Source organism: Leptonychotes weddellii, chromosome 13 (genome assembly GCF_054177405.1).
Source record: "Leptonychotes weddellii isolate Sample4059 chromosome 13, ASM5417740v2, whole genome shotgun sequence".
Taxonomy (NCBI): domain Eukaryota; kingdom Metazoa; phylum Chordata; class Mammalia; order Carnivora; family Phocidae; genus Leptonychotes; species Leptonychotes weddellii.
In genome coordinates this window covers 66011888-66026703 of record NC_138381.1, presented here as the reverse complement: position 1 = coordinate 66026703, position 14816 = coordinate 66011888, and the positions used below count along the sequence as shown (strand labels likewise).

Genomic DNA, 14816 nt, shown 5'->3' with positions numbered 1-14816 from the left:
TAACCAGGGGTCACACTTCAGGGGGCTGGTCCAGCCTCCTCATGCTGTAGATGAGGAGGCAGAGGTTCAGAAAGGGTAAGGGACCCACCCAAGGTCACACAGCACACTGGTCCTCCTTGTGCCCTATGTGGCCCTTTGCATCTCCCACCACCCCACAGTTTATAAAAAACCAACATCCCTCTGCTCCCCTCCCCCCATCCTGATAAAAGATTTACCTACAGTGCTAAGTTTCTATGTCATGAAGATACAAAGGCAGAAAACTCATTTACTATTTTGGCGCACTGTCATGCAAAGACAGGCCCTTAGTTAAATATCTTTTGCCTTCATAAATTGACCAGCTCAAAAAAGCTGTAGTTTAAGCACAAACCAGCTAAGACCCCTAAAAATGGAGGTGGAAGACAGTGAGTAGTGGAGAGACAGTGGGGAGACAGTGGGGAGACTTGCCCCAGCTCCATATTTTAACCTACCATTTATTGAGTGCTTTATTCTCTTGCTTAATACCTTAGACACGTTAGTTCATTTGATCTTCACAACTTTCTAGGAATCCAAAACTCGGGAGAAAATAATACTAGTAATAATGTTGCTATTTGGGCACACCAACCGTCTTGATAAGTTTTTAATTAGCATCGGTAGAAATAATTCACATGGTTGACTTCTTATCCATTAGGGCTGAAGCTGGGCTGATGTAATAGCCAGCAGCCCCATGACACCATTTAAATTTCCAGGAATTAAAATTAAATTTTTAACTCCACTTCTTCCATCACACTAGCCACATGTCAATCTCCATAGTCACATGTGACTAATGGCTACCATATTGGACAGCACATTTCTAGAACATTCCATTCTAGAACATTCCCTCATGGCAGAAAGTTCTGTTGGCCTGCTCAAGTCTAATTTGAAAGTTGCCTCTTCCAAGAGCTCTCCACTGACCTGACCACCTCATTCTAAAATAGATCCCCTCAGGTACTCCCTCTCCTGTACCTGCCTTCCTCCTGGCACTGGACACACTGAGAGATGATCTTATCGGTTTATCTGTTTATTTGTACTTTGCCCATCTCCCTGCTGGGACGCTCCTTGAAAGTAGCAACATATCCATCTTGCTTCCCGCTGGGGGTTTTGTGATAAATGTATCTCGCCACCTGTCCTACTTGGATACCACTTAGCAACCCCGGGTCGGACATCCACTTCTAACATAATCTCTGATGTTTGTCAGTTTGGGTGAATTCATTTAATCTGCTTTTCCCTAATCCCTGTTGAAACTGTCACACTGAAGTTAAGAACCAGTTCGGAGGAGTGTGAATGTTGGCCATCACTGGAGGGACCACACTGCGGCACGGTGGACCCACGTCTGCAGTCTGGCGGACCTGGCCTCGAAGCTTGGCTCTGCCCCTTCCCAGCTGTGTGATCTTGGGAAAGGTACTTCACCTCTAAGCCCCAGTTTTACCATCTGCAAAATGGGGATCCACCGCCACCAGCTTTGTACTATTATCCGAAGGCATCAATGGATAACTGATATAAACTATAAAGTGATGCGTGAAGTGGGTGCTGGGGGGCGGGGGACAAAGAACAAGCCAAGGAAAGGAGCTGTAGGGGAATCTACTACTTATTAAGTACCTACTGTGTACCCAACTCCATGCATACTTTACAAACATTATCCCATTGAATCCCGTGAGCATTTTCCAGATGAGGAACTGAGGCCGGGAAAGGTGAATGCCATGACCAAGGTCACACAGTGGGGGGGTGGCAGAGCCAAGTTTGAACCAACTCTGGTTCTGACACTTTGTACCAGACCCTGAAGGCTTCCCTTCCTTGAACCCTCCAGAACGTCAAACTAGTTTCCCCCTGAAGATCATCAGGACGGGGCACACTAGCCTTTTCTCTTTTCTCTACCTTCTACTTCCAGTCACCAGGGTTCAAATTAAGCTCCCTTGGAACATGGGTGCCTATGGATGAAGCCACCTCCTCAGCCAGGCTTTTCACATTTGGGAGAGAGAGTACAAGAGATGCTGAAAAGAACAGCCAGTGAGGTTCTTCCCCCAGAGGAGGGAACAGACCAGAAGGAGGGAAGAGACACTGGAAGTGGGGCAGAGAGCTCTCCGACCAGCGAAATGATGGTTGGCGGCTCTTTTCTTTTCCCTGCTTGTCTGTTTCCCGAGTTTTCCACCCGGAACTACTGTATTCTGTTTGTAATTGGGGAAGGGAGGTGGCAAAGCTTGAACACAACGACAAAAACAAAGCCACCAACTGCACACCTAGGACATACTCCCACCCGTAGTGGACCGATGGGCATTGGTTTGCAGCAAATGTGTCTGAGTTTCTGCTTTGAAGGCACCCCGAGAGGAAGGCATGTATTCCAGTTGTCAGTTACCTGCTGAAAGGACCAACGAACAAATAAATGAGTGTCTCTTCAGGAGGCAGGGAAACTGTCCCTCCCTCCGGGCCCCCACTGTCCCGGGGTGGCTCTTGTCAGCCTTCACGCATTCGGCTTAAATTATGATAAGTCACACACAAGGTTGTCTTCCCCAACCAGGCCAAGCTCTTCTAAAAGCACAGTCTCCTGGCACAGGGCCCTGTACACGCAGTAGATGCTCAATAAATAATTTTGAAAGGAAGGAAGGAAGAAGGCAAGGCTTATGGTTTCTGCATTTCCCGTAACTACCCTCAAGACACGTGGGCATCAGCAGACAGCTTGACTGAGTGGGGAAGGGGCAGCCCCCCACCCTAACTCTGTGCCTCCCACTTATGAGGACTTAGGTCACGTTACCTCATAGCAGGGACTGGGTTCTCGAACTCGCCTACAGTCTGAGCAGCCTCCAGGGACAGGGTCCCCAGGCTGGCCCGGCTGTCCTTCCAGGAAGACTCTCGGAACAAGCCAGCGCCAGGGTCCTCATCTGAGGAGTTGTCATCAAAGGAGCCCAGGATGAAGTTGGTCATCAGCTGCCTCTTGATGTGCTCCTGCTTTTCGTCTTCTTTGGAGAGGGGTCTGGCTCGCTGGCCCTGGGGCTTGGCTGGAGATGACAGGCCATTGGTATCCGGGGTCTTCAGGCCTTTGGTCCCTGTCCCATTGGCTTGGAGAGCTGCGGGGGTGCTATCCGAGGAACAGGGGTTTCCTGGGGGGTTCTGGTGTGGGGGTGGCCTGGAAGTTCTTTGCCGACAGGCATCTTTGGGACCTTTGTGGGAGGCTGGCTCAGCCTGGTCAGGAGTCTCTGGTGGAGGGCTGCGGTCCTCGATTTTCTGGGGTGGCTCCCCTGAGCTGTCTGAGGCTGGAAAGGGCTCCCGGCTTGGGATACAGCTCCCTTCTGATTTACTCTTGGTGACTTGCTTAGAGTCCGTCATTTTCCCCCAGATTTTTAACCAGGAAAAGGTCAAGCGGGAGAAAATCAAACAAGATAGAAAAAGAAGCAGTATCATTCAAAAAACCTGTAAAGAAAAAAGGGAAAGACATTTTAGAGTCTACGAAATTGAGTTATTTCCTCTTAAAGGGCCTCGTGGCAGCTGGGGTTCTGTGTATTCAGCTGGGAGCACCAGAGGCGATAGGCAGTGGACAAAGCAGCTCTGCCCACCATGTGCTCTGTGGCCCTGGGCACATTCCTGAACGCCTATGGATGTCAGTTTCTCACCTCTAATTTAGGTACATGAACACATGCTTACCAAAAATCAGAAACATGCATGGAAGAGAGAAACAGATCATGCCTGCTAAAGGACTCTTGTTATAGACTCATAAAACCCAAAAAGTAGAAACAATCCCCCTGCTTGCACTCTTTCTCTCTCAAATGAATAAATTAAAAAAAAATCTTTTTAAAAAAATTTTTTTAAAAGATTTTATTTATTTGACAGACACAGCGAGAGAGGGAACACAAGCAGGGGGAGTGGGAGAGGGAGAAGCAGGCTTCCCGCTGAGCAGGGAGCCCGATGTGGGGCTCAATCCCAGGACGCTGAGATCATGACCTGAGCCGAAGGCAGATGCTTAACGACTGAGCCACCCAGGCGCCCCGATAAAAAAAAAAAATCTTAAAAAAAAAAAAAAAGGAATGGATCACTGGAATTGCTACAACATGGATGAATCTTGAAAACATTATGCCAAATGAAAGAAACCAGTCCTAAAAGACAACACTGTATGATTCCATATATCCCAGAATAGGCAAATTCATAGACACAGAAATATTAGTAGTTGCCTAGGGCTGGTGGGATGGAGCTAAAGGGTACAGGGGTTCTGTTTGGAGGGTAAAAATGTTCTAAAACTGTAGTGATGGAAAAAATAAAATCAAATAAATATAAAATAAAATAAATAAAATTGTAGTGATGGTTGCACAACTCTGTGAATGTACTGAAGTATATAGTTTACATGAGTGAACTGGATGGTATATGAATTATATCTCAATAAAGCTGCAATCCAAAAAGAAACAAAAGACCCTTCACTATATTCCAATTCATAGATATAAACAGACTATTGCTTCTGTCATCATCATCTTCATCATCACCACCACCATCATCATTGTATTCCTGTATTACTGTCAGAATCATCATCATGGTTCTGTAAGGAGGAAGGGCACCTTGCCTTATCTTCTTCCTAGCACTAGTATATCTGGCATGGGGTATGCTTATAATTAGAATGAAAACCTAGCAAGGCCATGGGAGTCTGTTCTGTTCCAGGGCTAGAACAGCGTCCAGTAACAAGTGAGAACTTGGGGCACCTGGGTGGCTCAGATGGTTAAGCATCTGACTTCAGCTCAAGCTGTGATCTCCAGGTCCTGGAATCAAGCCACATGTCGGACTCTCGGCTCAGCAGGCAGTCTGCTTCTCCCTTACCTTCCACCTCCCCCCATGCCCCTGCTCATGCTCTCTCTCTCTCTTCAAATCAATAAATAAAATCTTTTTTAAAAAGTGAGAGCTTAACAAAAGACAGAAATTAATTTTGTCAAATACATGAATTCAGATTTCTTACCATGCCTCTTCCTGCCACACTAACTCTGTCCTATTAATGAGTAGATCATTGCTATTTGAAGTAAATATTGTTGGGGCCCCTGGGTGGCTCAGTCGTTGAGCGTCTGCCTTCGGCTCAGGTCATGATCCCAGGGTCCTGGGATCGGGCCCTGCATCGGGCTCCCTGCTCGGCGGGAAGCCTGCTTCTCCCTCTCCCACTCCCCCTGCTTGTGTTCCCTCTCTCGCTATGTCTCTATCTGTCAAATAAATAAAATCTTTTTTAAAAAATGAAGTAAATATTGTTTTTAAGACTTTATTTATTTGAGAGAGAGAGAGCATGAGCAGGGGGAGGGGCAGAGGGAGAAGCAGATGCCTTGCTGAGTGGGGAGCCTGATGCAGGGCTCGATCCCCAGATTCCGGGATCATGACCTGAGCTGAAGGCATACGCTTAACTGACTGAGCCCTACACGCGCCCCAGAAGTAAATATTTTTAAGAAGCAAACAAAAACACAAACTGAGCATGCTGAAATTTCAGAACAGCAGAAGTATTAAAAAAAAAAAAAGCAGGATCGCAAAGTTCAAACATATCAATTTAGTATCTAAAAGGTTTTTTCTTTTTAAATTTCAACATTATGTTCTTAAGGGGAAAAGTTCTCAAGTTTTCCCAGAACTGCATGATCTGAATACTTCCTGCAGACTTTGCACAACAGAATTTGTCAAAATGTTGTCAAGGGTATTTTCCAAGTTATACCTAGGATCAAGAGGGTTTTTCTTTCAAGGCCATCAAGTTTCTTTTTAAAGAAAAGCCAGTCAAGGGTGGTTCAGCGTCAGTCAACGTAACAAACCACATTCATTGAACAAAGAGGGAAACAACATGATCACCTCAATTAACACCAAAAAAAGCATTTGGCAAAATACAAACCCTTTTGTGATAAAAAAAAAAACGTCAGAAAAGTAGGAACAGAAAGGAACTTCAATGTAATAAGGCACATTTATGAAAAACCTACAGCTCACATATACTTAGTGGTGAAAAACTGGAAGCTTTTCCCCTAAGATCAGGAACAAGACAAGAATGGTCACTTTTACTACTGCTATTAAACAATGTCCTGAAGGTCTGAGCCAAAGCAATTAGACAAGAAAAAGAAATAAAAGCCATCCAAATTGGAAACAAAGAGATAAAATCATCTCTAATCATAGTCGGCATGATCCTATACAGGTTTCCCTGCTACCCAAAAGTAGAGAGGTTCTTATGAAACCTTTCCTAAGTTGAAATGGCATAAAACAAAGCAGAAATTACCATTAATTTATATGGAAACATTTTTGAGCATTCCTAGACCCATAAAATAACCTCTCTTTTCTGGGTAGCTTAGGACACATCTTGCTAATGGATGCACAAAATAAATCAAGACAAAGCTCAGATGCTCACAGACATAGTTCAAAGCTATGGTGGCTTGAGGCTGAGTTGCTGAGTGTAGTTCTTGCCAAAGGAGCTTGGCAGTGCTACGGCCACTGCTCAGGGTATGTGCTGCCTCTTTAACAGCTCTCTGCAAAACAAACACTGAATGCTATTTTCACTTTTCACCTTTTCTCCTAAAAGCAAAAATCCTCTTCTGATTTCTTCCGGTTAGCAAAAACAGCTACTAATGTAGATCTAATGTAGGTCTTTTACAAAAGCAAAGTGGCATAACATGAACTTTCAAAAAGCAGGAGATACCTGTGTATAGAAAATCCTAAAGAATCCACACATACAAAAAAAACCCAAATAGGAGTAATAAACAAGCTAAGCAAAATTGTAGGATACAAGATCAATTAGTTGTGTTTCTATGTACCAATAATGAACAATCTGAAAAGGAAATTAGAAAACAATTCCAGGAGCACCTGGTGGCTCAGTCGGTTAAGCATCTGCCTTTGGCTCAGGTCATGATACCAGGGTCCTGGGATCAAGCCCCCCATTGCACTCCCTGCTCAGCAGGGAGCCTGCTTCTCCCTCTCCCTCTCCCCCGAGTTTGTGCACTCGCATGCTCTCTCTCTCAAATAAATAAAATCTTAAAAAAAAGAAAACAATTCCATTTACAGTAGCGTCCAAAAAAATAAAATATCTAGGAATAAATTTAACGAAGGAGGTGAAAGACCTGCACAATGCTGGTGCACAAAACATTGCTGAAAGAAATTAAAGAAGACCTAAATAAATGCAAGCCATTCCATGCTCATGGATTGGAAGACTTTCTACTATTAAGGTGGCCCTACTACCTGAAGCAAGATACAGATATAGAACTGCAAGGGAACCCAAATAGCCAAAACAATCTTAAAAAAGAACAAAGTTGGGGCGCCTGGGTGGCTCAGTTGGTTAAGCGACTGCCTTCAGCTCAGGTCATGATCCTGGAGTCCCGGGATCGAGTCCCACATCGGGCTCCCTGCTCGGCAGGGGGTCTGCTTCTCCCTCTAATCCTCTTCCCTCTCGTGCTCTCTGTCTCTCATTCTCTCTCTCTCAAATAAATAAATACAATCTTTAAAAAAAAAAAAAGAACAAAGTTGGAGGACTGACACTTCCCAATTTCAAAACTTACTGTGAAACTACAGTCAAAATAGTTAGTACTGGCATAAGGACACACATCTAGACCAATGGAACAGAAAGAGAAGTCCCAAAATAAACCATACAACTATGGCCAATAGATTTTTGATGAAGATATCAAGACCATTCGATGGCAGGGAGGGGAACTTGGACAGTCAGAAGAGCATGCAACTCTTAATCTCAGGGTTGTGAGTTCAAACCTCATGTTGGGTATAGACATTACTAAAGAAAATAAATAAACTTTAAAAAAATTTTTAAAAAAAGATCATTCAAAGAGGAAAGAATAGTCTCTTCAACATATGGTTCTGGGACAGCTGATTTCCACAAGCAAAAGAATGAGGTTGGACTCCTAACTCAGACCATACACAAAAACTAACTCAAAATGAGTCAACAACTAGGGCGCCTGAGTGGCTCAGTTGGTTAAGCATCTGACTCTTGCTTTTGGCTCAGGTCATGATCTTAGGGTCGTGAGACTGAGCCACCCCCCCAACCCACCCCGCCGACCCCTGGGTCGGGCTCTGTGCTCAGCATGGAGTCTGTCTGAGATTCTCTCTCCGTCTGCCCCTCCTGCTCATGCTCTCACTCTCTCTAAAATAAATAAATAAATCTTTTTTAAAAAAATGAGTCAAGAACCTAAATATAAGAACCAAAACCACAAAAAGTTTAAAAGAAAACATAGGAGTAAATTGTCGTGACCTTGCAGTTGGCAATGGATTCTCAGATGTGACACCAGAAACATAAACATAAAGAAAAAAATAGACAAAGTAGGCCTCATTCAAATTAAACACTTTTGTGCATCAAAGGGCACTCTCAAGAAAGTGAAAAGACAGCTTACAGAATGGGAGAAAATATTTGTAAAACACATATTTGATAACGGTTTAGCATCCAGAGTACGTACAGAAGTCTTACAACTTAACAACAAAAAGACAACCTGATTTTATAATGAGGAAAGGACTTGAACAGACATCTCTCCAAAGAAGAAGTACAAATGGCCACTAGCTCATGGAAAGATGTATCCTTCATCATTACAGAAATGCAGATCAGAACTGCATTGTACAACTTCACAGCCACAAGGATGGCTACAATCAGAGTGGGGGGGAGAGAGAAAGAGGGGATGGAAAGAAGGAAGGAAGGGAGGGAGAGGGGGAGGGAGGAAGGAAAAGAGAGAGAGAGAGAGAGAAGCATTCCCGGTGGTGGGGGCTGTGCTGCGCTTTGTAGGGTGCTCAGCAGCATCCCTGGCCTCCCCCCACTAGATGCCAGGAGCACCTCTTCCCTCAGTTGTGACAACCAAAAATGTCTCCAGCCTTGCCAAACATCTCAGGGGACAAAATTGCCCTCGGGCGACAACCACTGGTCTAAACCCCCAGGTCTACTCCCTCCTTCCCTCCTGTTTCCAAATGGTGAGATCCTCCTGGGGGGGACAGGTGAGGTCCTTCAGGGGACTCATCTCTGGCACACAGCAAGTTCACGAAAAGTCTAAAAAGCGTCAGCGAGAAAGGTCAGCATCCTGAAACTGTGGGCTCACACATGCCCCCTGAGGACAGATTTGGAAATTAGTCATTGGCAGATGGCATCACCAAAAAAATGTTGCAAAAGCTTCTGGCTCCCTTGGCAGCCCAATAGGTTAGAGGGCTACATCCTTCCCAGGCAGGAGGGCGTGATGGGGGAGAAGAGTCCGCCGCCTCCACCGTGGCGATGAAGACAACACAGCAGAGAAACAGCGTTCGCTGGTCTCCCCATCCGGAGGCCCTTGAAGACATGGACCAATTGTCATTCATTTCAGCTTGGTACGGGGTACGTGGTAGGTACCCCCAAAGCGTGTACTGAATGAATGATAAATCCGGGCACGCACACACACTGAGCACCACCTGATGGCTGGAGGCAAGCTGGAATTTTGATTTTTGAATTTTGAATTTTGGAATTTTCGAAACTGTATCAGGAATGCCAGGGCGACCGGCCGTGTCTCTACAGCAGGTCCAAAGTAGAGGGTCACGCAGGGCACTTTATACCCATGCAGCCAACCTGAGGCACATCTTAAATGGGCACGTTTGAAATCATGGGATCTAAGGAAGAGTTGAGTGTATAGAATTGAAATGCTGGCATCTCCTTACCCCAAAGAGAAAAGCACGTCAGTCACTGCCTGGAAACATAGGACCCACGTCGAGGCAGGCCGGGGGGGTACACGCATGGTAGGTAGGCGACTGAGGGGTGGCGCAGGCAGGTGACAAGCTCTACAATGGAACCTCTGATGAATGGAGTGAGCAGCAATTCTCTCCAGCTCAGCTCCCACCCAGCAAATCCTTGAAGATCTGCTCTTATTCTGAAAGGGGCCACGGAGCTAACACCCCACACCGATCTTGCAGGGGTTACCTGCAGAGAAAAACCTATGTCCCCTTTTTTTTTTTTTTTTTGCAGAGTAACGATGTGGGATCCAAAGGCCACCCCACAAGAACTTTTCCCCAGTGAGTACACGGAAACAAAAGGGGGAACTGTTTGAGAAAGTTTCCAAACAAACTCTGGGTCTCAGTTTCCCCATCTGTAAAAATGGGGATACTTACTCCTGCCCCATTTACCTGCATTTATCTGCTCTTGGGATAAACACTATAGACACAGACAGCATTTACACATTTGTACACATCGCGAGCGTAGAAAGCCTGCCAGCCTCCAATCCTCAGAATGACTGTGATGGATATTACTATAGTTGTTGGCATTATTTTACTTCCATTTCATGGTTCAGTAAACTGTGGCTCAGAGAAGCTCAGCACCTTGACTTTGCTCAAATCCAGCCCCCACACCCATACTTCAGCACTGCCCACCCCCCCACCGAAAGTGGATGTAAATAAATTCCATAAAAGGGGCGGTGTTACAACGAGCACATGGATGTGATCATAAAACCAGACACCTGGCTGTGTCCCTGGAATATGGAGCAGCAGAGCAACATGTAAACTAACAACACCAGACATGCACAGTGGTCCAGGAGGAGCACTGTGCGGGTGGTGTGATCCCATGAGCAGTAAAGGCCAGAGGAGTCCTCCCAGCGAAGCTCTGTGGACCATGCCACGCCAAGCTGTTGCCCTTCACTGAAATAATCCAGCTGACCTGAAAACCGAGCTCAGCCAAAGCTATTTTTGTTTCTTGCCAACCAAACCCAAGCAATAGCTACCAGGTGTCAGAGCAATCATGGCTCTGGTCCTCGTGAATGCAGGAAACCACTCGGTACCAACACGTGTGGCTCAGCGACCAAATGAAGACCAGAGGGGGCCAGCGGGGGTCATGATTTGCTTCCCAGCGGCTCCCTACCCCCGCAACACACACCCAGACCCGGCCGGGGCTGCGAGGGACCAAGGGGGGCAAAATGTCAGCGTTCGACCAGCGATCCCGTGTCACACTCGGATTTTTTCTCCCACCAAGATGAACTCGTAGGTGAGTGCGCTGCCACTTACCATCACTGTGGCCACGTCCACCAGCTCCGTTGTCGTGTGGATCTGACAGGCGCCCACAGGATGACTAGGGGAACCCAGCCTGCAGGGTGTCACCTTTCAGCAGGAGGCTGGTGTCATGCATCGGGCCATGGTGGGAGGAGTCTGGACGAGCTGGTGCTCCAATGGGAGTGAATATTCACCCAAGTCAGCCATGTCCTTATTCATCACCCGCAAATATAAGCCACTCGCGAAGGTCCGTGTTCAGCCCTCCCCTGAACTCAAGCTCGGCTACTTAAGGGCCAGTCCATAGGTCCACCTCCCCCGCTAGCTTGCCACATTCCTGTACTTAGGTCTACTTCACCGCTTATACCATCACCTTCTTGCCAAATCTGTCTCTAGAACATGCTCCCCTAATCACAAGTGTCTTCTGTTCCTATGTGTTTACCCGTCAGACACTTTGCTGGGGTTTGGCCAGGTGAGGCGTGATGGAAAGAGAAGCAGAATGTCAGGGCGAAGGGTGGGCAGCCAAGAACCCTCCAGCTGGCAGGTGGATGGCGCAAGGGCCTTTTGCTAATTCAAAGATAATGAAGGTGATAGGAGCTAGCCACGCGAGCATTCCAAGATGGCTAGTGGATACCTTAACCTGCACTCCAGCCTATAGGAACGGGGGTATCACAGGTCACTGTGTTTCCCAAAAAATCCACCTGCTCCAACCTGCAGCCTAGGAGGGGACACTTGGGGATCAGCGAGGCTAGCATCCTTATTTTTAAATGAGCAGAGGCCAGAGGTCCCTCGTGAAATGAGCGACATTAGCCATGACTAGCGCTAAGGTCCCGGTTCCAGGCCAGTGCTCCTTCTATACCAAGGCACCATTCACAGCAAAAATCTACCGTCCTTGAGCACCTCATGTGGTGCCCTGGAGGTTGAACCGGGTTCACCTATCAGTTCTGCCCCCTACAAGCAGGGTAAGCCTTGGGCAATACCCTCCCTGAGCCTCAGGTTGCTGTCTGCAACGTAGGGTAAGGACGTCCCTAACGAGACAGGGTTGTCAGGAGTCCAAGGTGATCGCCCATGCAGGACACAGAGTACAATGCCTGGAGTGGTTCATCCTAGGACGTGCCATGACTGGCCGCGCTGAGAGCCCAGGGTAGGCTGAGTCACCGCAGTGACACCCCCACCACCCCACAGAGTGTCATCTCAAACACATCACATTCCCTCGGTGAGCCTGAGTTTCCCCGTCTAGAAAAAAGAAGGGAAAGGACAAAGCCCCACCCACCTCAGAGGATTAGGAGAAGGACCAGCCAAGACCTGCGCAGTCACTGAACACAACCTTCCCCTTCTTGGTGCAGCGAAATGCAAAGAACAAGGCAGATGACCGGCAGTGTGGATTCTGCCGAGCATCCTCCTCCACAAATGCACACCATGGACTCACATTTGGGTAACCAGCACCCATGTGCCGCCGGTCAGGCGTCAGGGCCACTCCTGAGGAGTTTGCTCTTGGCACCATGCTACATGGTGAATTAATAACTCCACTGGATGAAGATGGGGGCCCTGCCAAAGTTACTTAACCAGGAGCAGCAATTAGCAAAGTGTTCTATTGTGAAGGATACTCATTGTTCTCTTTAATATTCTTTGCATCTGAAGAAGACACGTGATGGTGCAGCTCACAGGGGAGGAAGGGATTAATTAAAGAACCTCGCCTTCCCCTGTGATTGGGCTGAGGGCACTAGGCAGGTGAGATGTCCTGCTTCCTCACCCCAGAAGGAAAAGTACCCAGGGAGAGCAAGAGAATTTCAACCTTCACCTAACTCTAACTTCAACCCTAACTCCCAAACCACAAATGCTAAAGCACCTCGTGCTGATAGGTAACACAGTGTTGCCTTCCATTGCAGCGACTGTCCTGTGTTCATGTTCTTGTTTACTCCTCACAGAAGTCCTGCAGGGGAAGTAGGATTCTTTCTTTTTTTTAAGATGAATTTATTTATTTTGGAGAGAGGGGAGGGGAGGGGCAGAGGGGGGAGGGAGAGAAGCAGACTCTCCGCTGAGCATGGAGCTCATGGGGCTCCACGCAGGGCTCGCTCGCATGCACCTGACACCATGACCCGAGCCAAAACCAAGGGTCAGACGCTTCACTGACTGAGCCCCCCGGGTGCCCCAGGGGAAGTAGTATTCTCATCCCGTTTCACAGAATGGGCATGAAAACCCAATGCCCAGAAAAGGGGAGCAACTCGCCCAAAGTCACACAGCTTGGAAGTACATGGAATTCAACCTTGCTCTGCCTGACTCCAAAGCCTACACTTGTAAGCGGGAGAGGTGGGCAGGCCGTTGATTCGATTGATCAACTGGCTACCTTCTTCGACGGGTGGAATCCGAAGTCCAGAAATGAGAACCAGGGAGAGTCGATAGTTCTCAAACTAATCACTTGTCAGATCATCTGGGTCTCCGGAGATGCCCAAGGACCATGCAAGTAAGCATAGATTGTCCACATGTCTGTGCTTCTGGGACCAAATCCCAAACTATCTGATCTAAGAGTCGAGCAGGTGTACAGCATCAGCGGCCACCGATGTGGGGACAACTTCGGGGAGGAAAACATATTTATGAAAAGCTGGTGAATTTCAGTTTTCCCGGGCTCACTGCAGGTGCTCCATGAACACCTGGTGAGCCAAGCCCAACTTTTGATGGGGTTCATCTGCTGGCCCAGGCAAAACCAGCCTGAACGGTTCCAGCTGGGCAGCTGCCTTGGAGAAATGCCCGGGGGGCGGGTCCCCACCTGAGTCATCCTTGTAGAGACCCCCGAAGTCGATGGTTGGACGTGCAGGAAGGTGGAGGAAGAGCGTTGGCGGCCTACGGTGCAGGCGGCACAAAAGCCTAGAAGCGGGAGAAGCCAGCAACTCTGGCGCTTTCCAGGAACCAAACAGCCTGCCTGGTGCTGAGAAAGGGGTGGAGGGCAGGGAGGGTGGGGGCGGGCAGCAGACAGGGACAAATGACTCTGCAGGGTCACGAGAGGCGTAAGGGATTCACACCTCCTCGGAGCGATGGAGAGCTACAGTGCAAGAGTTAACAGACTCTGCCCTCTGACTGCCTGGAGAATCAGCTCACCACCCACAGTGTGACCGCAGGCAGAGCAGTGAACCCGAGCTCAGTTGTCCCATCTGTAAAATGGGGATAGTAACAGGACCAACCTCAGCACCCCGATGGGCAAGTCAATGAACTCACGTCCGTAGACTGCTTAGTTTGGCATAAATGAAGCATGCTATGAGGAGCTACTGTGATTACTGTAGTTCTTTTTCTCATTAACGTTGCTAGTCAGGGTTGTGCTGAGCAGCCCCTGCCTTGGAGACCAGGGGGCTTTGTTGAGCAAGCCCTCTCCCTGATGTTGAGCTGAGATGTGGTGGGTATCCCTTCCACCAACATCCCCTGGCTCTGCTGGCTGAGGGCCTCCCCCAAGCCTAGTCCTGGGGCAGGGCCAGTGCACCATCCGGCCTGAAAAGTGGTAATGTAACTCCCAACCTGAATCAACCTGACCTTCTGGGGACAGTTGCTCTTCTCCGAGGCTGCCCAGCATTTCCCACCAGCTTTGGCAATCTGGTTGCAAATGTTGGGAGGAATCGACAGAGCCCCATGGGTGATTAGCCTCTCTAAAAAGGAGCACCGTTTCCTCTGTCCTGTCCCTTCCAGAATGAAAAGCAAAAAGAACTCTAGACACAGGATTGGAGGGCCTGGGGTTTGGTTGCCTCCATCCTCATTCACTTATTAGCTGTCATTCTATAACATACGACTCTCATCCACCATCTGAAATACAGAGCATTTTCCTACAGGAAAGGCAGGATAAGTGCTCGATTGCATCTTTTTTTTTTAAAGTCCGTTTTCAGAGTCATGAGCGGTGCCATTGGGAGCTC

At 47.8% G+C, this 14816-nt stretch overlaps 1 protein-coding gene across 3 annotated transcripts in view; it reads right to left on the bottom strand.

Moving 5' to 3' along the window:
* Positions 1-14816, bottom strand: part of ACACB (acetyl-CoA carboxylase beta) — a 122294-nt gene that overhangs the window by 100577 nt on the left and 6901 nt on the right. For 2 of the 3 annotated variants that reach the window (XM_081801996.1, XM_081801998.1), the window contains exons 1-2: positions 10939-11047; positions 2765-3420 (exon numbers count right to left, since the gene is read on the bottom strand). In XM_081801996.1, the coding sequence (XP_081658122.1) occupies positions 2765-3411 (647 nt within the window). In that variant the 5' untranslated portion in view covers positions 3412-3420; positions 10939-11047. Of the gene's footprint in view, positions 1-2764; positions 3421-10938; positions 11048-14816 lie in introns of those variants that run through there. The other variant, XM_081801997.1, reaches the window with a different exon arrangement.